The sequence below is a fragment of the Lepisma saccharinum genome, chromosome 21 (genome assembly GCF_977018435.1).
Source record: "Lepisma saccharinum chromosome 21, izLepSacc3.1, whole genome shotgun sequence".
Classification (NCBI taxonomy): Eukaryota; Metazoa; Arthropoda; class Insecta; order Zygentoma; family Lepismatidae; genus Lepisma; species Lepisma saccharinum.
In genome coordinates, this window is record NC_139249.1 from 22,282,975 (window position 1) to 22,308,419 (window position 25,445).

The 25,445-nt window shown below is 36.8% G+C and overlaps 2 protein-coding genes across 3 annotated transcripts in view; one reads left to right on the plus strand and one right to left on the minus strand.

Annotated features, from left to right (window-relative positions):
* Positions 1-12,672, plus strand: part of LOC146004261 (UPAR/Ly6 domain-containing protein qvr-like) — a 218,804-nt gene extending 206,132 nt beyond the window's left edge. Inside the window, exon 4 of the mRNA XM_083142955.1 lies at positions 8,815-12,672. Within this exon, the coding sequence (XP_082999081.1) occupies positions 8,815-9,023 (209 nt within the window). The 3' untranslated portion in view covers positions 9,024-12,672. The remainder of the gene's footprint in view (positions 1-8,814) is intronic.
* A 2,211-nt stretch (positions 12,673-14,883) lies between these two features.
* The window catches only part of Irbp (Inverted repeat-binding protein), a 56,578-nt gene continuing 46,016 nt past the window's right edge, over positions 14,884-25,445 (minus strand). For both annotated transcript variants that reach the window (XM_083142542.1, XM_083142543.1), the window contains exons 9-13: positions 23,966-24,101; positions 23,012-23,203; positions 21,365-21,562; positions 17,561-17,760; positions 14,884-17,215 (exon numbers count right to left, since the gene is read on the minus strand). In XM_083142542.1, the coding sequence (XP_082998668.1) occupies positions 17,099-17,215; positions 17,561-17,760; positions 21,365-21,562; positions 23,012-23,203; positions 23,966-24,101 (843 nt within the window). In that variant the 3' untranslated portion in view covers positions 14,884-17,098. The remainder of the gene's footprint in view (positions 17,216-17,560; positions 17,761-21,364; positions 21,563-23,011; positions 23,204-23,965; positions 24,102-25,445) is intronic.

Sequence of the window (25,445 nt, forward strand, 5' to 3'; positions counted from 1 at the left end):
AAATGCTTGTGCCGCCTTGGAAATTATGTTGAAAAGTGAGAAAGGAGCATGCTACTTGGTGCAACTTGATTTTTGTCTGTAATTTAAGAAATAAATTTTTTGAAACATAGGGAAACTTTTTCCTTGAACGACCCTTGTAGTTTGTATCATAACAAAAACCAAATTCTGAAAGAAACCCTAAACTGCCAAATTTAAATAACAACATAACAGTGAAATTACTTATTAAATATTAATTATTAGGGATGGAGTAATAAAATATTTACCAATATTCTACCAATCTGTTCTTCTTTGAAGCTGATCAGTAGTGATTCATTCATGTTGAGTTTTCGGACTTTTAACCACAGTTTTAAATTTCTATATACCTGGTACCTACGTTTTGGAGACTGATTCTGTCTCTGTCCTCAGGGTGGTGTGCTATTCTATAATGAATCATTTGTTTGTAGACCCCAGACGTGTTTTGGACAGGTGTCGATATAATAGAATATATGATACAAAATCTATTGCCTGGGAGGATTATGATGTAAAATCTACTCCTCCTAGGCAGTAGATTTCATATAATATATATTCTATGATATCAATGCCTGCCCAAACACATCACATGTCCGGGGACTACGAACAAATAATTAATACAGAATAATGGAGGACGGAGACAGAATCAGTATCCGAAACGTAGATATATAGAAATTTAAAATTGTGGTTAAAAGTTCAAAAACTCTACCAATGAAATTACAAATGTTCCTTGAAGGATTTGAAGGATTCATTAACCTCTATAATTAATAGGTTTTGCTTTGAAAAATAAGCAGCTTATTTAGGCATTTACTTTACAAAACAGGCACACGAATTATATGTTTATAAACACAAAAATAATTACAAAATGGCAGCATTTTGCACTAAATTGTAGGCTATTTATAGATATACCATCAGATTGGCAATTTTACCAATACTCTCTCGATACCAATACAGTACTGAGTAATCTATCCTATCCTTATAACACTTACTTTGTTTTATTAGTATTTGTGACACACAACACTTATTTTTACACAATATTCTGATTGTTACAGTCTACAGTCTTCATCACGTTAGTAACAACAAGGATGACAAGTTAGGGGTTAAAATAATGAAGATTCTTTGAAACAGTGAAGATAATATGTGTAAAAAAAAAAAAGTGTTATGTGCTAGAAACATCAATAAATATACTGGTAATGTGCGGATTACTCACAATTAAATATAAACTTTAGGTTAAAAGATTAAAAATCGGCAACTTACGTGTGTGAGTATGAGATTTTTCGTACTACGTTTCGGAGGTTACACTACCTCCTTCTTCAGGTTGAAACGATGTTATTCAGACACCTGACATGGTGCCTCGTCGTGAAAGTGAAGGTTAAGGATTTAGGTTAAAAAGTTGCTTGAAGGACACTTTCTAAAAAAGAATATAAATTACACATCTAAAACCGCGCAATACTATAAAAACAAAAGAACATCCAAGGCTGAAGTCGGCGTACTGCCGACCAATGCTCAGGGTAGGCGAATGCACGGTGTCAGCCCGTACCTGGGGAAAGAGAACTTCCCCTCCTCAATCCTTCCAAACTGGGGCTCGGGAGTCACCAATCCAAGGAGAAGTCGACCTCTACCTCGGCGGCTTTCCTAACCTCAGGAGTAACATGGAAGCCCATCTCGTCCCTAAACACTGCGGCTTTATCCCATTTTTTAAAGAAATTAACCCAGCCGTCTTCTAAATTCCCATCGTCCCTATTAAGTTTATTCCAATTTTTCGCGCATATATAGGCAGCTTCATATACGTTTCTGTCCAATTTATTGTTGACCTCCCTAATAACTTCCCTTTTAGCAATCTTATGTCGGTTAACCAATATATGTTCAGATAATCCAGTTTTGGGTATGCCCTCCTTTACGTCCTTATCATGCTCTCCCCACCTAACTTGCATACTTCTCCCGGTTTGTCCCACATATTCCTTTCCGCATTCACACACTATCCTGTACACTCCCTTCCGCTCTTCAGGGTTGTTGCGCCTATCCCCCCTCCCTTTCTTATAGGATGTAAAGTGCTTTTCAATACTCCGGGGCGCTCTTACCCCACATTTTATTCCGTAACCCCTCACGGACCTTTCAATTTTCTCTGAGACCCCCTTAAAATACGGGATCCCGACAAAATATGTGTTTTTTTCACCGTTTCCTATCTCAGTTTTTTTATCCTCTTTGTCATTTTGCGATGTTTCTTGCCTAACAATCCTTTTGGCTTTCCTAGCTACTTTTTCCAGGTCGCGGATAGTGTACCCATTCTTTACCCCCACCCTCCTTATCCATTCCCCTTCTTTCCCTTTCTCTTTCTCGTCATTGCACAGTCTTTCGGCGCGAATGAAAAAGTTAAGAAAAACATTTAATTTAGTCCTATTCGAATGTTGGGATCTCTTATGGAGGTACAGCTCTCCAGCTAACGGTTTATGGAAGACCCCGGTAACGATCCGTTGTCCGGTTTTAGTAAGGCACAAGTCGAGAAAGTGGATCTTTCCGTTGGCCATATCTTCCCTAGTAAACCCAATCCTGGGGTCCTGCTTCCCCAATTGGTCGAAAATGCTGTCAAGTTTGATTTCATCCCCAATGATGAGGATGTCATCTACATATCTCCCGTAATATTTTACCTCCCCCCTCCCCCCTGCATGCTCCATAGCGGCTTTTTCGACGTAGTGCATGAAGATGTTGGCCACAAGACCAGAGATGGGATTGCCCATGGCCAACCCTTCTTTTTGTCGGAAGATTTTATCGTTAACGTAGAAGTAATTGTACCCCGTAATGAGAAAAAACCACCGGACGTACTCCCAGGCGACCAAGATTTCAACGTTTTGGTCAATCAACCATCTATACAAACAATCCCCAGCTTTGTCCCGGGGGACACTGGGGTACAGATTAATAACGTCGAAACTACAGATTACGTCCCGTTCTCCTATGGTGAGTTTCTCAATTGTTTCTTTGACCATAAGAGAGTTTTTGACGCTATACGGAGTGTCCATATTCATTTTTCCCATCCTCTTAATCATTTCTTTAGCTAAACCATATCCTGGATGTGCATACATGGGGATGATGGGTCTGAGGGGTATCCCCTCCTTATGGGTCTTAGGTATCCCAAAGGCCGTAGGAATATTCCCTTCCTTAACCCCCTTAAGTAATTTCTTTTTTTCCGCGCTTCCCAAGGTAAAACTGGTTTCAATGCCTTTTCTGATTTCTCGTTTGATTTTATTAATGGGGTTAACTTTGATTTCTTCGTAGTCATTGCTTCTAAAGCTATCTTCCAACTTACTATGGTATTCCTCTTTCCCGATAATAACCATTTTGTTTTCCTTATCCGATCTAATCAAGTATACGTCACTTTGTTTAACCCATTTTTTCACGTTACGAAGACTCCCCCTAAGCTTACTTTCCGTTTTTCCCTTTGATGTCCTATGATTGGTAACGGGTGGGCCTAGTTCCCTTATACTTAGGTGCATTTGTTCATCTATAATGTCACGAATTTTTACCCTGACATTGGATTTATCTTCTTTTTCGTCTAATTTTCCCACTATTTTCTCCGCCGCTATGACGAATTCCTCTTTTTCGAAGTTTTCATCCCTAATGGCAAACTTATGCCCCATTTTCATAATCTCCGCTAAGGCCTTAGGGGGTTGAAGTTTTGTTAGATTTAAAATATTGGCTTTATTTTCATCCTCTTTTCTGTCCCTATTCTCTCCCTCCTTAACTCCCTCGTTAATTCCCAATTTAATTAATTTTCTCCTAATTGTTTCGATATCTCTTACTTTCGCCTGTTCGACTGTTCTAGAATGACGTTCCTCAATGCGCCCCCATGTCACCTGGTCTAATCGTCCTCCAATTTCCAAATGTAATCTGTAACATTCAGAGTTGAGCCTATCCACCTGTGCATAAGCCTCCCTTATGCATTTCCCCAGCATTCTAAACTGTATTTCCCTCTTTTGATCCAGCCCTTTAAAACTAAGGGGTTGGTACCCCCACTTTAAAAAACTCGGTAAAAAACCCCTCTTCCTACAATGTTTAAGGAAACCTATCCTAATTAGGGTCTTATTAAGCTTAATCCTCAACTTTTCAAATTTGCGCACTTTCCTCCCCGTATCGGAGATCAATAACATACTGGTAATGTGCGGATTACTCACAATTAAATATAAACTTTAGGTTAAAAGATTAAAAATCGGCAACTTACGTGTGTGAGTATGAGATTTTTCGTACTACGTTTCGGAGGTTACACTACCTCCTTCTTCAGGTTGAAACGATGTTATTCAGACACCTGACATGGTGCCTCGTCGTGAAAGTGAAGGTTAAGGATTTAGGTTAAAAAGTTGCTTGAAGGACACTTTCTAAAAAAGAATATAAATTACACATCTAAAACCGCGCAATACTATAAAAACAAAAGAACATCCAAGGCTGAAGTCGGCGTACTGCCGACCAATGCTCAGGGTAGGCGAATGCACGGTGTCAGCCCGTACCTGGGGAAAGAGAACTTCCCCTCCTCAATCCTTCCAAACTGGGGCTCGGGAGTCACCAATCCAAGGAGAAGTCGACCTCTACCTCGGCGGCTTTCCTAACCTCAGGAGTAACATGGAAGCCCATCTCGTCCCTAAACACTGCGGCTTTATCCCATTTTTTAAAGAAATTAACCCAGCCGTCTTCTAAATTCCCATCGTCCCTATTAAGTTTATTCCAATTTTTCGCGCATATATAGGCAGCTTCATATACGTTTCTGTCCAATTTATTGTTGACCTCCCTAATAACTTCCCTTTTAGCAATCTTATGTCGGTTAACCAATATATCTGGATTATCTGAACATATATTGGTTAACCGACATAAGATTGCTAAAAGGGAAGTTATTAGGGAGGTCAACAATAAATTGGACAGAAACGTATATGAAGCTGCCTATATATGCGCGAAAAATTGGAATAAACTTAATAGGGACGATGGGAATTTAGAAGACGGCTGGGTTAATTTCTTTAAAAAATGGGATAAAGCCGCAGTGTTTAGGGACGAGATGGGCTTCCATGTTACTCCTGAGGTTAGGAAAGCCGCCGAGGTAGAGGTCGACTTCTCCTTGGATTGGTGACTCCCGAGCCCCAGTTTGGAAGGATTGAGGAGGGGAAGTTCTCTTTCCCCAGGTACGGGCTGACACCGTGCATTCGCCTACCCTGAGCATTGGTCGGCAGTACGCCGACTTCAGCCTTGGATGTTCTTTTGTTTTTATAGTATTGCGCGGTTTTAGATGTGTAATTTATATTCTTTTTTAGAAAGTGTCCTTCAAGCAACTTTTTAACCTAAATCCTTAACCTTCACTTTCACGACGAGGCACCATGTCAGGTGTCTGAATAACATCGTTTCAACCTGAAGAAGGAGGTAGTGTAACCTCCGAAACGTAGTACGAAAAATCTCATACTCACACACGTAAGTTGCCGATTTTTAATCTTTTAACCTAAAGTTTATATTTAATTGTGAGTAATCCGCACATTACCAGTATGTTATTGATCTCCGATACGGGGAGGAAAGTGCGCAAATTTGAAAAGTTGAGGATTAAGCTTAATAAGACCCTAATTAGGATAGGTTTCCTTAAACATTGTAGGAAGAGGGGTTTTTTACCGAGTTTTTTAAAGTGGGGGTACCAACCCCTTAGTTTTAAAGGGCTGGATCAAAAGAGGGAAATACAGTTTAGAATGCTGGGGAAATGCATAAGGGAGGCTTATGCACAGGTGGATAGGCTCAACTCTGAATGTTACAGATTACATTTGGAAATTGGAGGACGATTAGACCAGGTGACATGGGGGCGCATTGAGGAACGTCATTCTAGAACAGTCGAACAGGCGAAAGTAAGAGATATCGAAACAATTAGGAGAAAATTAATTAAATTGGGAATTAACGAGGGAGTTAAGGAGGGAGAGAATAGGGACAGAAAAGAGGATGAAAATAAAGCCAATATTTTAAATCTAACAAAACTTCAACCCCCTAAGGCCTTAGCGGAGATTATGAAAATGGGGCATAAGTTTGCCATTAGGGATGAAAACTTCGAAAAAGAGGAATTCGTCATAGCGGCGGAAAAAATAGTGGGAAAATTAGACGAAAAAGAAGATAAATCCAATGTCAGGGTAAAAATTCGTGACATTATAGATGAACAAATGCACCTAAGTATAAGGGAACTAGGCCCACCCGTTACCAATCATAGGACATCAAAGGGAAAAACGGAAAGTAAGCTTAGGGGGAGTCTTCGTAACGTGAAAAAATGGGTTAAACAAAGTGACGTATACTTGATTAGATCGGATAAGGAAAACAAAATGGTTATTATCGGGAAAGAGGAATACCATAGTAAGTTGGAAGATAGCTTTAGAAGCAATGACTACGAAGAAATCAAAGTTAACCCCATTAATAAAATCAAACGAGAAATCAGAAAAGGCATTGAAACCAGTTTTACCTTGGGAAGCGCGGAAAAAAAGAAATTACTTAAGGGGGTTAAGGAAGGGAATATTCCTACGGCCTTTGGGATACCTAAGACCCATAAGGAGGGGATACCCCTCAGACCCATCATCCCCATGTATGCACATCCAGGATATGGTTTAGCTAAAGAAATGATTAAGAGGATGGGAAAAATGAATATGGACACTCCGTATAGCGTCAAAAACTCTCTTATGGTCAAAGAAACAATTGAGAAACTCACCATAGGAGAACGGGACGTAATCTGTAGTTCCGACGTTATTAATCTGTACCCCAGTGTCCCCCGGGACAAAGCTGGGGATTGTTTGTATAGATGGTTGATTGACCAAAACGTTGAAATCTTGGTCGCCTGGGAGTACGTCCGGTGGTTTTTTCTCATTACGGGGTACAATTACTTCTACGTTAACGATAAAATCTTCCGACAAAAAGAAGGGTTGGCCATGGGCAATCCCATCTCTGGTCTTGTGGCCAACATCTTCATGCACTACGTCGAAAAAGCCGCTATGGAGCATGCAGGGGGGAGGGGGGAGGTAAAATATTACGGGAGATATGTAGATGACATCCTCATCATTGGGGATGAAATCAAACTTGACAGCATTTTCGACCAATTGGGGAAGCAGGACCCCAGGATTGGGTTTACTAGGGAAGATATGGCCAACGGAAAGATCCACTTTCTCGACTTGTGCCTTACTAAAACCGGACAACGGATCGTTACCGGGGTCTTCCATAAACCGTTAGCTGGAGAGCTGTACCTCCATAAGAGATCCCAACATTCGAATAGGACTAAATTAAATGTTTTTCTTAACTTTTTCATTCGCGCCGAAAGACTGTGCAATGACGAGAAAGAGAAAGGGAAAGAAGGGGAATGGATAAGGAGGGTGGGGGTAAAGAATGGGTACACTATCCGCGACCTGGAAAAAGTAGCTAGGAAAGCCAAAAGGATTGTTAGGCAAGAAACATCGCAAAATGACAAAGAGGATAAAAAAACTGAGATAGGAAACGGTGAAAAAAACACATATTTTGTCGGGATCCCGTATTTTAAGGGGGTCTCAGAGAAAATTGAAAGGTCCGTGAGGGGTTACGGAATAAAATGTGGGGTAAGAGCGCCCCGGAGTATTGAAAAGCACTTTACATCCTATAAGAAAGGGAGGGGGGATAGGCGCAACAACCCTGAAGAGCGGAAGGGAGTGTACAGGATAGTGTGTGAATGCGGAAAGGAATATGTGGGACAAACCGGGAGAAGTATGCAAGTTAGGTGGGGAGAGCATGATAAGGACGTAAAGGAGGGCATACCCAAAACTGGATTATCTGAACATATATTGGTTAACCGACATAAGATTGCTAAAAGGGAAGTTATTAGGGAGGTCAACAATAAATTGGACAGAAACGTATATGAAGCTGCCTATATATGCGCGAAAAATTGGAATAAACTTAATAGGGACGATGGGAATTTAGAAGACGGCTGGGTTAATTTCTTTAAAAAATGGGATAAAGCCGCAGTGTTTAGGGACGAGATGGGCTTCCATGTTACTCCTGAGGTTAGGAAAGCCGCCGAGGTAGAGGTCGACTTCTCCTTGGATTGGTGACTCCCGAGCCCCAGTTTGGAAGGATTGAGGAGGGGAAGTTCTCTTTCCCCAGGTACGGGCTGACACCGTGCATTCGCCTACCCTGAGCATTGGTCGGCAGTACGCCGACTTCAGCCTTGGATGTTCTTTTGTTTTTATAGTATTGCGCGGTTTTAGATGTGTAATTTATATTCTTTTTTAGAAAGTGTCCTTCAAGCAACTTTTTAACCTAAATCCTTAACCTTCACTTTCACGACGAGGCACCATGTCAGGTGTCTGAATAACATCGTTTCAACCTGAAGAAGGAGGTAGTGTAACCTCCGAAACGTAGTACGAAAAATCTCATACTCACACACGTAAGTTGCCGATTTTTAATCTTTTAACCTAAAGTTTAAACATCAATAAAACAAAGTAAGTATTACATTTACTATTTACAATAAACCATGTTGACACAAGGTGTAAGTCGTTCTGTAATTATTATTATTGCAAATTGAGAGAGATAGAGTCTCTAAAAACTTGATAATTGCTACAATTTTTGTGCAAAGGGCAATGTTTATTAATATTGCTTGGTAAAGTCTTTTCTTGTTTCAATCATAATTTGTTGTTTGCTTTCCGATTCCTGATACCATGGATATGCAATGTGTACAATTAAGTGCAAAGTGAAACATAAGTAAACATTGCAAAAGGTACTACCAAATTATTGACCTGTTGCACCTTTTCAAGGTACTAACTCTGTGTATTTTCTCTCTCTTTACAGCATACGAAAGTGTACGGCGGACATGTACAACTAAGTTACAAATCAATCTCTTCATGGTCGATCACGTCTGCATGATGGAAAGTAGCGGCGCGGGTCACATGTGTTTCTGCGAGGAGGACATGTGCAATGCTGCACCACCGCCTGTTGATCATGCATCCGTTTATATCTTGTGTGCCTTGTTGAATGTTCTCTGCATGATTTACAGATAGACAAAGAGTGCAAGCACAGAAAGACTTTTCTTGCTGCTCGTGCATTTATTATCACGCTTCAGGCAATTATACAATACTCAAAAGCTTTACTGATATCATTATACTTTCCTGATTTTTTTTTGTCAGATTTACCAAGCACTACAGTGCATATTTTTTAAACACTTTTTGGTCCATGTAATGCAAATGCCTTAAGACAAGAAAAAAAGCATTCCATATTTGAAACAGAAAATGCTACAAGATGCTCCTTTTTTATTAACAATTGTTATGTTTGCATTGTGTTGATCGGATTTTTTAAAACATGTTTTGTAACCTTTTCTTTCGCTACATTTCTCAAAGTTTGGTCCATGAATCAAGGTGTAAACAATATGATTGTTCTTACATAAACACCATGATTTTTCTTATGTACCTATACAAGCACTAACAAATATTTTGAGCTTTCTCTAATACATTTTACCCTTTTTGAGAAATGTATCCTTTTTTATAAATATATATATTTGCAAAAAGTTCATATGATATGCTGCACTGAATTTTACTGCTTGTAACTTCTAATGACTTGCCAGTATCAAATTTTACTTTTCATAACAACTTGGTGCATTAAAAAAAACAACTTATATGCAGGTATGATTTTTTGCAAGTTTGCTTTACTGAATTTGTAAATTTAGTAACAGTCCATACTTTTTATATACTTGGTATGGTAGTTTTTATTGAATAACTTCAGCAAGCATTTTGCACAGCTTCTATTAACACTTCGTCTGACAGTTTTTAGGCACGCATGTTATTCTTGAATGAGCGGTGTCCCTTCTCAACCTTTCGAGACAAGGAGTCACTTGCCTTTCCCAAATTGCCTCTTTCCTTCCAAGAAAGTATTAGGTGGGGTAAAGCGAGAAAGGAAGTGCCATGTGACCCAGGGTCTATACTTTCCGCAGTGCATTCGTCATCTTCCTACCATTTCTGCATGACCACATGTTCAGAGCTCCTGAAGAACACAAGAGTACAGATCGACATATGAAGAGGAATGGAAAATGAACTTTCGAGCGAATTATGGCAAAATGTTCATCCATCTCAACAGGAAAAGAAACATGAACCTTCTTTTATTTTTCTTGTAAAGCATGACGGTAGACTCTACATAGATATTTACATGCTATTGCTAATATCTTTTGGTATATTTCATATATATCATTTATTATATTTGGACTTGTGTCCAACTAGAAACTAATTCTGTTGGCAAATTTATATTCAAACAAAACTGCTGCTGTAGTAAAATTATATTTAAAAGCATAATAAGTGACACTCAAGACAAGTTTTATGGGTTCTAAATGTGCCCAATGCTTCTGTATAGCAATGTAAAAAAGTGCTTCTTTTCCAACATGAATGGAGAGATAGATATTTATTTTAATCTCTAGGGCAGTTTGTTGTAGTAATAGAATTACTGATTCCATAATAATGATGCTCGGTGGTGTATATAAAAAGTTATGCTGGGATCCGGAAAAGGTAAAAAATTCTCTTTAAGGGACTTAAAATGCTGTACAATAAAATACATACTGTTTGAAATCAGAACATCAGTAAAAAAATTAGAAAAGTAAGGTAAGTTACAATGGATATCTGCTCACCTGTTACATTAGCTGCCTTGTGTTCTGCTTCACATGAAGCAGAGAAAATAATTTTGCGTCCAGTAAAAGTTGTGTGCAATGAATGGTATACAACAAATTAGCTCTACATATTCAATTGGAAAACTGAAGCACTTTTACATGCACAAAAAAGTGGATGAAAAATTATGAGAGTCACTTTATATGCATTAAAATGCGTTATATTTTGAACTGTACTGCTGCGAATAAAATGTGACAGAGTGACAACGCAAAGGCAAGAAATGGCGGAATATATATATATATATAGTCATGCAGTGTTTCCAGACCCACAGACTGACTTCTATGAAAGGCTGGAGTAAGGATGCTTTATCAACACACACGCTTAAGCTTAATATTACATTTCCTGTGATTTTTTCTTTTAGAATAGTTGAATTTTACTGAGTAACGAATAAGAAAGAAAATATCTGATTAATATGCATCTATACATATATATATATAATATACAAGTATATCCATAATATTGCGATAATCATGCCTTGCAAGAAACAAAACTTTATATATGTACTGTAAACTCAAAGAGTTTAGTAGAAATGCTACTTCATAGCTTGCTAGCACACAATTCATCTTACAATTTATATTGTTGCCATTGAAGGTATATAATTTTCATGGTTTGATTTAATTTGTGACAATTTTTCACAGGTTTTGATTGTTTATTTCATCGAGTTTCCTCAGACACTATATTTGTCTACTAAGATATAAAAATCTAGTAAAACTACAAGTTATGTTACTGACCGTATGTAAATATGGTTAATGACATTTCTGTGAAGAGTTTTTGACCTTTGGATTTAAATGATAATGGTACTTTTTTTTTTTTCAAAAACTTTGTTTACGTTAAAGATTATCTGGAATTAAAAGTGCTCTCACTAGGCAATATTGCACAATTATTACAAGGTAGAGAAGACAATTAGCACGAATTAAATGCATTAATCAATAATGAACAGTTACACAATAACGAATACTCAAATCAAATTGGATGCATGTATGTATTTCGAGAACATTAAAGCATGTTTCCACGACTGGTAAAGAAAGAAAATGTCTGATAACATATTTCTGTCCATATCCTTGTTTCTTATTTTCTACTGGATTCTTTCTGGGGGGAAAATATACATGTACACACATCATGTTTAACAACTGCATTTGGGAATGCTCATCACTGTATTTTTCAATCATGCTGTAACATTCATTTCCTGTCCATTTTGTATATTAATTTAATGTTACTTCCAATCTTCTGAGCCTTGCCATTTGAAGATAAAAAGCTGATTGGACTGACCAACAAGAAATTATTTCTTTTTAATATATTTTGTACTGCTTTATAAAAAAAATAATACTCTTCCTATTGTTGGGATTTAAATACCGCGTTGCTTCTACTGACCAAACTAATATATGCTCATGCATACATAATTATAAATTATGTAAATATTTTCTAAAAAGGCTTCTGTTATGAAACCTTATACCAACGACATGAATACAAATCATGAAATTATCCCATTATTTGCTTTGGCTGTGAGTATCTAGATTGTGTGGAATGTATGTAAAATACCCACAAATTACATGTTATGTTTGTAATAAATTTTCTTATATGAGTGTTTAAAACAATGTACATAATCATGAGCTAAAGACGAAATAGGACAAAGAGATAATTTATTCCCTTAACATATTTAAAACAATCATTGTACTTTGTTAACTTGGGTAAGATTGTATAGTGTGACCGTATTAAAAAAAACATTAAGACAAGAATTGTTTGTTACTGTTGTGGTTCTGTGTCTATATACGTATGTAAAAATTGCAACACAGGGAATCAATGGGAAATAAAAGAAAGACTTTTTTCATAAAATATACAAGCTATCAATTCTTCTTTAGAGAAAGGGAAGGATAGACCATAACGTTATTATCTGCCACAAACGCAATCCGTACCAATTCTTTCTATCTAGAATTCCAGGCTAATATTGATTGAATAATTGTGTGCTTAATTTTTCAATAAAATTTTTACATTATATTACTGAGATGATCGACTTTTTATTTGTAACCATCTGAATTCCTTATTATTTGGTGTGGTACTGGAAAGGGCATTAATGAGAATAGAAAAAAATATATCTACATACGATTTGCTATCTTCTGCTAAAAAGATTGTCAGTTCTCAAGGGCATCCATTGTTAGAATGTACCTGTGCACTTTTCTTTGTTTGTTTGTTGTCCAATTTCCTCCTTGCTGCTCGTTAACTTTTGTTAAGGAACACACACTACTGAAATTTCGACTCACTCATGCTTGACTCATGTCTCACTGGCTGGTGACCAGTCAACTCAAGTGATGACTGAGAAAGGAATTCTAACTACTGCTTCAGCTCCTTTGTTTCACCAGGGTACAGTGTGGTCCATAAGTATTGCTCAGCAAATTGTCCATAACTATTTTCGTTGGTTTTTATCTTCATCGTACGTATTCTTAAAGACTGTCTTTTTACGTATACTGGTTCAGAGGTTGTAAGAAGATTGTTTGGTGTTTTGTGTCAGTTCTTGAAGCTCTCATTGCATAAAACAAAGGGAGTAAACGTGGTGATGGACAAGTTGCTTGGTAATACTTATGGATTCCACTGTACCTTTATCCTTATAGCAGACATAAAGCAGTAAGGATGTGTGGAGTTCTGAGATTATTTAAAGGGGAATGTGCATTCATCAAATATACCACAAATTAATTTACAGAAAATATCATTATACACTTGAATTTGACAACAAGGCAACACATGCCATCATGTACTTCCAACCCAAACTGAACACAGATAGTGGACAAGCACACCACGCATGGATTCCCCTACTGCAGCAATTAACACCAGTGAACGACAGACGATACAGATGTAGGCAGAGAGGCGACTAGAGTGCACCTAGGAGCAATCGAGGAACAAAAAACAACAGAAACGCACCAAGCAACAAATTCAAATGAGGATCGTGGCAGTGGCCACCGAAATTGATAGTGATTTTATATTTAAATTTGATTTTTTTAAAAAAAAAACACTCAAAATTGCTTGCATGATTTTTGGCACCATACATATATGTTTTTTATAGACTTTTTCTGGTAAATGGCCCTAAAAAACTGAACAGTTTGATTAAAACAAAAAGAAATATTATGAAAATATTAGGGTTGGGACTGATTAATCGGTACTCTATTGGTATCGGCCGATATAGGCATATCAGTGTGGATCGGTAAAATTACCGATCCAATATATCTATTATTATCTGATAATTTAGTGCAAAATTCTGGCATTTTGTTGTAATTTTTATGGATAATATCCATGTCCTACTTTCTAAAAAAGTAAATGTCTAAAGATGCAATTTATCTTGCACTGCAGTCACCTTGAAACACACATTTATTAAAGAGGTCAGTGAACCTTTCAGGTTCTTCAAGGACCATTTCTAATTTTATATCGGATCTGTAGAATATCGGTTATTAGTATCGGTAAATTTTATATCTGTACTTTATCGGTATCAGCCAAAATTTCATATCGGCCCATCCCTAGTAAATATATATTTTTCTCTTTCTGATATTATATATATTAATTTACCACAGAAATGTTTGTTAAGTGTGTTAATGAAAGTATAATAATTTCAGCAATTTTTCTTCCAGTATAAATAAAACATTCTGGATGTACTATATAATTGTAACTTCAATATTCTTTTATAGTATTTGTAGCTGAATATTGGCATTTTTTTTAATGATCATTTGCAAAATATTAGCTGCCATGTTTATTTACAGTTTAATGATAATAACACTATTTACAGTTTAAAATGATTAGTATTTTGTATATTATTCTACACAAAATGTTTGCTATTTTTGTCTATAAAATTTATTGAATTTTAAATCAAGAGAAATTTGTGTGTTTCCCCTTTCGTATGAGCTTCACCCCATCAATACATATATTTTGTTTCCTTCCTTTTTATTTCTTAGAGCCAAATCTCCCTGATGGAAAAGTGGTAGCGTCGTCACCTTGTAATCAAGGGGTCCCAGGTTCGATACCTGGTGGAGGCACATAGTGGTTCAGATCCCACTTTAAACTGTAGGCCCAGTCTCGATTAGCCTTACTGTGCATAAAGTGGACTTAAAAACACCAATTCAATCAATCAATCAAAGCAACAACACAGAAGCAATCATGTTTTACCCAGAACTCACTGTTTTTACACCATGCCATTGCACTGGCAGTCTGTGCTTGGAAAGAAAATATATGCTTAGTATTCATCTTACACATCTTTATTTTCATTTCACACTAACTGCAATTATACAAACTTGAGAATTACAGAGGAAAACAAAAAACAGTACGAATATAATCTACACATGAAGGTAAAAATTCCACAAACGTAAACAAATACTTAGAACAGGATTTGTTTACTGGAATGTACCACTTGTAGATTGTACCACTGGAACAATAGCAATAGGAACACAAAAATGCATGTATCTGGGTAATCAAGTCATTTCATCAAGACAAGTTTATTATAGTTCAAACGTGACCACAAGACTATCAACAATATATTCTAGCTGACTTTGATGTTAGTTACTGCAACGGTTATTGAAACATCTCGTACAGTACTTATATTTATGGGATACCCATATACAATGTCTCAGTTATGTTACAGATACGTAACTGCAATGTATCTCTCCCATGTGTGAGCTGTATGGGATAACTTCCTTAGTTTTCGCAAAGTACTTACGTTGAAAATGCAAGATTTATCACAAATATTGAGTACACATGCTCATGGAAAAAGTGCACGTGAAAATTCAGTATCCAAGATACACCTTGCACTGTTTGCTACACAAAACCTAGAGAGCATGATTTCCATAGAGACGTGATTAAACATCACATTCTAAGTAATTCACTGGTGTACATAGGGCATAAATTTTCACAATAGGAAGAACAATGAAGAAGGTGGTAAATTGAAGAAACGAGGAAGAATGAATATTTTTGTGGAAATTCCATTCAAAACAGCATTTCAACTTATCCAATCAGGTAAGAACATAAAGAATGAAATAATACAGTTAGATACCTTGGAAGTGTGAGAAATATACCGGTATAATTTTCTGTGAAACATGTGATAAGGAGTACACAAGGATGCAAGAGTGTACAATTCAGAAAAATTTGGAGCAACGAAGGAATGCAAGGGATCTGTATGAGGAAAAAGTAAGAAAAATACCGTGCCCAGACATGTAATAAATATAAGAAATCAACCAACCTTGTTGAATTACATAAAACATGGAAATAAAATTTGTTTCGTAGCATAACATCAAAGCAATAGCAGGGTGTGGTTCTTCCAATACTACACAGAAAACAATACTGTATGTGTTGGAATGGCATATTTACTATATAAACAGACACAGGTGACAGCTTTCTGTTCTATCCTCTACCAATTCTCAGGTAAGTCTCAATAAAGCAGAGGGAAAAAGATATTTTCGGCAAAGATACCTTTTTATGATTTGCATAATTCAATTAACAAATCCAAGTAGTGCTGTTTTTACAGGCACTCTCCTGAAAGCATCTCCTGTTCTCCCTCAAAAAAAGCAGCAGCACATGTGCAACTATTCAGTATTTACACCAGTGGACACTACTTTTCAACAGGAAACTGCATTTAAAGCATTGAAATTAACTATTTTCTTAACCTGGTGCTTCAGTAAAATGCACATCCTGGGGATGCACAATGCATGGAAGAAATCGAACATATTCCCTATCCTCCAAAATTTTATTATTCCAACAATTACGATAAAGTTCTACTAAAGATAGATTTGGTTCCCCCTTTCGCCAGAACAGGAGCATGTGGCTTATTCATGAATAATGGGTGTTTGAGTAAATACTTTAATAACAGAAGCAAACTTTCAACAACAATGCACTAAAGAATATTTACAACAATGAAACAACTGCTTCTGGCAGAAATCGTAGAAGAAATAAACCAAATTTGATAAAACCAAGAACTTACCAGAAACCGTTACGTATTCAAGTCCTAAAGAAAACAATTACTGGAATTTTAATACAGATTCAATCAAAAATAATGCCAACAACAATGGCATCTTCTCATTTCCAATATATAGTTTCATTTCAATGTACACGTTTTTATTGTACAAATTTATTTTCTTGAATATTATTATCACTAAAAATCACACTGACCATCTTCTATTGTTAATACTTTGAATGAGGTGTGTATAAAATATATTAATGTGTAATAATTCGTGTAAATACACAGGAACACTGTACATTTAAAATATATACAAATTAGTACAAAATTAAGACACTTGTATTTTATTTTCTTACTGGTGCAAGACATATAATTATTCTACTGTGCTACTAACATGTTCATCGTATTACTGGTGAAAAAAAAATATCTAACACTAGTTTAATGAGCTCTACAAAAACAAACTGATTCATTCTTAAGAAATATAGTTCACAAAATCAGCTCATCACAATTGGAAATGATTGTACACAGCCTGTACTAGCCAATCCTTTTTCCAACGTTGACAATTTTTCCCAGTTGTTTCCAGAAAGATTTTCAAGTCCTTTGCTGTCATCTTCTCCACCTAGGAAGATAAACAGAGATTGGTGCAAAATCAGTTTCATTTTATTTTTCGTTATTTAGCATCACATTTCTGCCACTTTTGGCTAATCGCAATGATGAGGATGAGTGATGACATGACAAAATTGATGAAGAGGCACTCGCAAAGAATACCCATGCCGTTCTATCACATTTAGCTAATTGAGACAATGAGGATGACTGACGAAACAACACCTTTCCCCAGGCCAGGGACATCAAAGAGCTACAAATGCAATGTACCTAAACACAACAGTACCTTGGTGACAAAAATAGAAATTCTTGCATGCAGTTAAGACATGCAAAAAAAAAAAAAAAACATCCAAAAACTAACCTTTCCTTCCTCTGCAATACCCTTCATGTAGGCTGGGGTCATTTGGAAGTCTGCTTTCTTTTGTTTTGCAGGCTGGCCACCAGACGACTTTCCTCCCGATCTCTTTGTTCCAGTTTTATTGGTTGTTTCACACTGGAACATATTCATGAATTCCTCTGCAATTTCGCCCAGCTTTTCATCCATGTTTTCACAGTCTGGCACTACAACGATTTTTCAAGAGTAAATGGCATTAACTTAAAAAGTTTAAGAATCTTGAGGAAACATAGCACAAAAATTGAAACAAAGTGCTTCAACTTCTGTGTTTTAATTTATAAAGGAAGCAAAAGTGTTTCAATCATGGCTGAACTGATAGAACTTTGAACAGACACCCATGTCAATACCAACACTTACAGATTCTCAACAATGGTATACTGATGACATTGCTTGAGAATTGTAACAATTAAAAGTTATTCAAAAATACTGTGCGAGTATTGCATTCCAATGGTAAGCATCAATTTACTAGAATTTTGCTTCAAATTTTCAAGCATTACATATGAACATTCAAATATCATACCTTAAATTCAAGGGTACAAGCACATGTTTTCTGTATTTCAACTTTACGTATTACTGCCTATCCCCCCCCCCACACACACAAATATATTAACAATATAAAGGCTCTGTGTGATTCCAACGTATCTAAAAACTCTAATTCAATTCAACAGTATATATATTTAAAATATTCAATTTAAGGTGTGGAGTTTACAAGTGCCACTTCACATACTCAGACTTGAAATACATCCACACACACACACACACGTCACAAATGTTACGGGATGTACTAATCTACGAAAAATGGAATTGACAAGAGAGAAAGAGGAGAGAAGAAGGAAGAAGAATAAAGGAAATAGAGTCTGAGATAAAGAGTCCAATCACATTCACTTTCAGGTGAAAGTACAGTTGACAAGGGAAAGCCACCTGCTAGATTGTTCCAGAACAACTTTCTAATAGTCTGGAGGGGAGTATTTTTGTGTGTATATATATCGTCCTGTTGTGTACCTTGTTACATTTGTACTTGTTGCAGAGTCTGACCTTGTTAGAAGGTTGAAACGTTACGTTTAGTTTATGTTTTATAATAAAATAAATTTCTGCCTTGGTCAGCATATTGAGTTTTTCATATCATGGAAACAAGGCTTAATGTTGTTATAATATGAAAAACTGTTAATTATATAAGAATTTCATACTCAAATTTACCTAATCAACTTCAAGGTGTCTTACCTTGCAATTATCTTTCGTCTGACAGATACATTATTCTGCAAAGAACACTAACAAAGTAAATGGATTGAGAGAATTGTGTTTTACTTTCCGCACAACTTTCTTTTCCTTCCTCGATAATAATAAAAGCTAAACTGTGGAAAACTTGCCTCAGGGGATTTATAAACATGTATAAATTCAATGGGATTTGAATTAATAATGGTTGCAATTTTTCACGTCTACGGAGAAAAATTCATGCAGAATTCCGGAATTCAAGGAATTACTGGTGAGTAGCCACCCTGAATCACAAAATACAGTTAATCTGCCCAACATTGGTGTGCGATGCTGCAGACTCAGCAAAATACCAAAATGCCGGAAAAGTATCAGCCAGTATCGGTACCGAAACCACTGGAAAATAATCGGCCGATACCAATACATCAGCATCAATATAGTCTCAACTTTAGTTTCAATGTCTATCAAATGGGAAAAGTTTCAATTCCTGGCAAAAGAAAACAAAATGTTTCAATTTCTTTTTTTAAAAAAAGGAAGCAAAGTTTTCTTTTTGCATGTATTGCTTGCATTCTAGAATTACGTATTTCTCTTTGTAGTTTATGGTTCTTACAAATTTTCAACGTAGTATTTCAGGAGCTGGCCAAAAACATCATGTATTACAACAATAGCACTAAGTGGAATTATTCTTGTGGCAACTTACAGTTTAAAGTGGAATTTGAATCACTATGTGCCTCTGGGTACTGAACAGTGGTGTATTCCTCCATGCAATCTGGTTTACCGCCGGTAAACCAACTTTTTTCATGTATAGAAATTGCAGCAAAATATAAAGTTTTTGGACTTTTGTTTCTGTTTTACTTGCATGCCTGCATTGGTGTTTCATTTCCATTATATATAATTAATACGTGGGCGTACCCAAAAAAAACCGAACTAATTTCGTGGTGGACAGAGCTTTTGTAGAATCACGTTTTGAGCGAACCTTCCTGAGTCCGTAAGCCGATTGCCGTCGCTGAAGCAGGTCAGGACACGTTTCGGCAGAGTTTAGAGTGACAGCTGTTTTGTGTGATTGTTGTTTTGGCAATGGCTGATTTTCGGGAACAGCGTGCGGACATGAAATTCTGCTTTTTGCTCGAAAAGAGTGGAACAGAAACTCTTGACATGTTAAAAATGGCGTACAAGGACGATGCTATGGGGAAAACTCAAGTGTTTGAGTGGTTTTCCAGTTTCAAAAATGGTGAAATGTCAATTGATGACAAACATCGTTCTGGTCGTCCTTCCATGGCCCGAACACATGACAATGTTGAAAAAATTCATGAAATCATCAACGAAGATCAACGACGGAACATTGAACAAATTGTGGAGATGTCGGGAGTGAAGTGCAGCGAATTTTGACAGACGATTTAGGAATGAAAAGGGTGGCTGCCAAATTCGTGCCACGACTGCTGACTGCTGAACCAAAACAAGGTCGCGTGGAAGCATGCCGTGCTTTGAAAGAAGTCCCAAAATGAACCAAACTTTTTTTCAAAAATTATCACAGGTGACGAAACATGGTGCTATGCTTACGATCCCGAATCGAAGCAACAATCAAGCCAGTGGAAGACTTCAAGTTCGCCGAGCCCCAAGAAAGCTCGTCAGGTGAAATCAAACATTAAAACAATGTTGCTTTGCTTTTTCGATGTGAGAGGAGTCGTCCATTCAGAGTTTGTTCCGCAGGGTCAGACAGTTAACCAGCTTTCTACTTGGAACTTTGAAATGATTGCGCAACAGTGTGCGGCGGAAGCGGCCCGATTTGTTGCAGTCGGGTGACTGGTTTTTCCATCATGACAATGCCCCGGCTCACACAGCCCTGTCTGTACAACAATTCTTGACCAAAAATGGTATGACCCCTGTTCCTCACCCCCCATACTCACCCGACCTTGCCCCATGCGACTTTTTTTTGTTTCCTAGAATGAAAGGAGACATGAAAGGAAAGCGTTTTGCTGATGTTGCTGAGGTGAAGAAAAAAAGATAGAGGCGCTGTCATGCATCACGAAAGATGACTTTAAAAAATGTTTTGAAAAATGGAATCAAAGGTTGGACAAGTGTGTTAATGCAAGTGGAGAGTACTTTGAAGGGGATTGAAGGTTTGTACTTAAATTGTGAATAAATAAGTTCACAAAAAAGTGTTATCACTACAGGTCCTCAAAACAGAAATACCAACAAAGAAAAATGAACAATTCTTGCAACTAGAGAGATTACACAAGTAAGAAAAACAACAAATTGATAAGCAAAAATAACATTAAAAATCTGAGCCCTTAACTGTAGTTAAATTGCGGTATCTCCCGGCATGGGACCCACCTTTCTGGCAGTGACCTTCTGTTGCAGCATTTACCTACGAAGGATCTTGTGGTGAAAGAGCCAATTATGCCCACTGCTTAGGTAAGAAGCGACATTACAATCCGTCTTTCCCGAAGCAGCCAACAGGAAAACAAGATTCTGTCAAAATAACTGTACTGCACTGTGATTGCGCACCGGTACAGAGTTTGACTCTACTGTAATGAGTTGCTACTTTAGTCCCTTTCTTACCTGTGTGATCTTCAATTTCTCTCCTATCATCGTGATCAAGTGCCAGAGCTTCAATGTTGGCCCAGTGTGTCTGTATCTTAGGATTGTCAAACAGATGCGGCTTGTACCTGAATCGTAATTTCTTTATCACTTCCTTTGCTTTCTCTACATGTTCTGGATCGGCGTGAGGAGTGGAAAGTTCCAAGTTGCGAATATCATCTGCAAACAACACAAAACAATAACTTCAACACATGCACGTACTCCATGCAAAAATTCTTGTCTATCGACCTTGATTAATAGTTTTAAGATTAGTTAAGTAAATTGTATTGGCATGATTCTACAATGACATTCTTGAATCTTTGAAACAATCTTCTTTGTCGGGAGTCTTGAAAGGAACCACTGTAACTGCTTAAGTATAAGAAGACTTAAGCAATGACATAAGAAGATACAAAAATGTTCAATTATTAGGTTAATGCAGTAAAAAAGCATGAAATATATGAGGGTCACACAAAATTATCTGCACTTTTGCTTCATCTTTTTAGTTCCTTTTCTTATTGTTGCAGGTAAACGTGGTCACTTCGTTCTCCATTTAACCCAATGAACAGCGAGCAGTGATTCAATTTTTGTGGTCCAAAGGTGTACCAGGGGCTGAAATCCACAAATTAGACATGCATACTAACAATATACATTTCTAACACAGAAGCTGAGTGTATACTACATGAGGATAAACAGACAAAAGATTCTTTATGAAGATAACTACACACTAAAATATGCTAAAAACACAAATTACAATAGTATACATCAAAAATATATAACAAATCTTATACACTGTTTATGAGTCTTTATGCAATAATTATATTGCAATAAGAGGAAATTAAAATATATAGTATGTACAATTACATATAATAGAGATAGCAGAGTAATTAACATCGAGTTAATCTTAGAAAGTAAATCCCTATATGAAGTTCTGCATTTATTAATTTACAAATAAAGTTTTTATCATGAGAGTTTCTTCTTTCCAAAGGCTCTTGATATTAATCTATTCTTATAATGATCACAAAAGTCTGAATTCGTAATACAGAAATGAAATCTTCTCTGTACATACTCAATTACAAATAAAATGGAACCCCGATTTTACGTTACCATATTTTACAGTTTCTCACATTATACATTCAATCTTGATACTCCCAACGTTGCAAAATGTATAAACTTTTTCTTTAGTTTACATTTTCATGTACTTCTTTTTTTAGCTTGGTCACCTGAAAAGGGGTTCCACTGTATCTACCAAATTAAAGGCCCACGTTCCTGAAAAATAAAGATTAGGAAGTTGCACTTTCACGGTAGCTGCACCCCCCCCTCATGCACTCACTTCCACTCTCACACGTTGATTGGTCCGAGTCATTACTTGTGTAGAGATTTGTTTTTCTTTGCCTTTTCCAGCGATTCCTGTCATTTTTTATACTCCTGCAACAAACGATTATGAGTCATTTTCACATTTCCACGGACAATGGAATTAGAATTTTCTGGTAGGCTTAATTTTTCCCCATATTTTAAGGTACTTAACATCAGGCTCATGAAAAGTGTACAATAAAGGTTCCACTGTAGATCTTATTACACTATTAAATTAGACACATGCCTAAAATACACAATTTTGTGAAGAAAACATACCGGCAAAAGGTAAGAAGACCACATGAAAACCAGGAGGCACGACTTGCATATCCGACTCATCCAGGACTTCTTCCTGTGGTAGAAGAGCCACCAGCCTTGGTGGAGAATCACGACGAGGCACAAAGCGGCATATTGGGACAACATTTCTGACCAAACATCTATCCAGAAGTGCTGCAAACAGTTTTCGACTACCTGCATAAAACAAACATAAAAAGTAATACTAAGTTAATAAAGTAGGTATACACGAGTATGAAAATGTTACCAATAACAGAATAACAATCAGCATGGAAAATTAGAAATATTGCAGTTATTTACATAAACACACGGCCATGAAAATAGGTGGCTGGGCAGAATTGCGCTGTTGCCACACGTGGGAAAAGCAAAGTGGGAGCGGGACAGAAGTTACTGGTTCCCGTTCCAGGTTGCTTTGCCTAGTTCGATCATCAGATCGACCTCTCTCTGGGGCAGTTGTCATCCCTAACCTTTCGAGCAAATACTGTCAGTTTGTATCACATGGATTACAAACCAACTATGCAATCTCTTAAACCTTGCAACACATGGGTTGTGCTCTGGCAACAGTGCAAACTTCTCCTACCTGCCCAATTTCATGGCTGTGCATTTTGTTATTCTCGTCTCTTTGATGTGAAATTATAAAACTAGAAAATAAGTGGAGAATACTTAACTTTCTATTGATCATGGTCTTGGAATCAGACACTCAACATGAATTTCTTATTCTGTAATCTTTGCAAATTGTGAAGAACTATTGTTAGTAACATGGTTTTACTTACCGATAGGATGAATCAACATGAATTTTGTGCCAATATAGCTAACTACACCATTTATAATAGCCATCAAGTATATCATGGGAAAATTTTAGACAAAAGGGACAATCATTTTTCTACTCTAGTCACAAAATACAACCAAGGCCATTGAGGAAAATGAAGGCACTATTACCTTTTATCAGTTTCTCATCTGGATAAATGAAAGACCCAGGTTTCAAATGAAGAGCCATCTTAATGCTAGATGAAGGCTTGAAACCAAGAAGTGTGAGGTTGGATGGTAACATGCCTCGAACACTACTGATTTCCTCCTGAAATAAGGCAAAAATAAATCAGTAAATGAAAAATTTTGAAAAACTGCACGATTACATGTCATTTGATTTCTTATTCTACAAATTTTGGAAATTGTGAAGAACTATTGTTAATAGCATGCTTTTAATGACTGCAATCTCAATTATAAACATATATTTGCTTTATGCTTCTGGGTTTTCCATATCATAAGTTTTTGTCTTTATCTCAAAAAAGTTTGTGTTAAGTCCATTTTATGCTCAAATAGGCTAATAGGGACTAGTATTAAATGGGATTCAAACCACTGTGCAATGTGTCCTCCACTGATGATTGAACTCAGGATCTCTCAATTTAAAAAAAAAACAGAATTATCACTACACTATCAGGATGCTCCTTGTATATGGCTCTCTCAAATTATATTTACACTTACAATTACCATGAATAAAAAAAATATATAATTGGGTAGAAGAACTGACTACACTTCATGTTCAAATCTTCTACATAAAATAAAATTTTAATTATGGTATAAATTAGTGATTCCCAAAGTGTGCACTGCGATGCCCTGGGGCACCGTGTCTGGCTTAAAGGGGCCCCGTGAAATGTTCCAATATTTTCACTGAAATTCAATCAATGATATGATTGTTCTAAATGTGTACTTATTTAGTACTGTTTACATACAAAATGTTTCTGAATTTAAAATGTGTGTTTATTTTTTAACTTAAGGCAAGCAACCTACCCATACTAACTGAGCGTTGCAGGTGATAGATGGGCCTACATTCTGGCTTGGGTGCCACGGAATAATCTTGATACACGAAGTGCGCCATGAAACGATAAAGTTTGGGAACCCCTGGTATAAATGTTTATCGTAAATTCAATGGCTTCTTTGGTTTCCATAATTTTTACTTATTTCTATTTTGGCTATTTATGTGGTGAACAGAACAGAGCTGAACATGAGGAACAGGATGGATATAGAAGAGGCAGATCAACAGTAGATCTGATATTCATCATGAAGCAATTACAGGAAAGTCACTACGAGTATGGAAATGATTTGATTATGGCATTCCTACATATAGAAAAGGTGTACGATAGCATGGGAAGAACAAAGATTTAGAAGGGTCTAACAGAGATGTGAGTTGAGGAAAAGATAGTGTGTACACTGCGGAGCACATACAAGACCAACCAGAGCTGTGTGAAGACATCAGTGGGAAGAACAGCGTGCTTCAGTATAAATGGACTAAAACAGGAAGTGCTCTTCCCCCACTGCTCTTCATAACAACAATGGATGCAACTGATGAAGAGGTGGGGAGGAAGATAGGAGAGGAAGAGACGAAGGCTCTGTTGTTCACTGATGACTTAGTAATATGGGG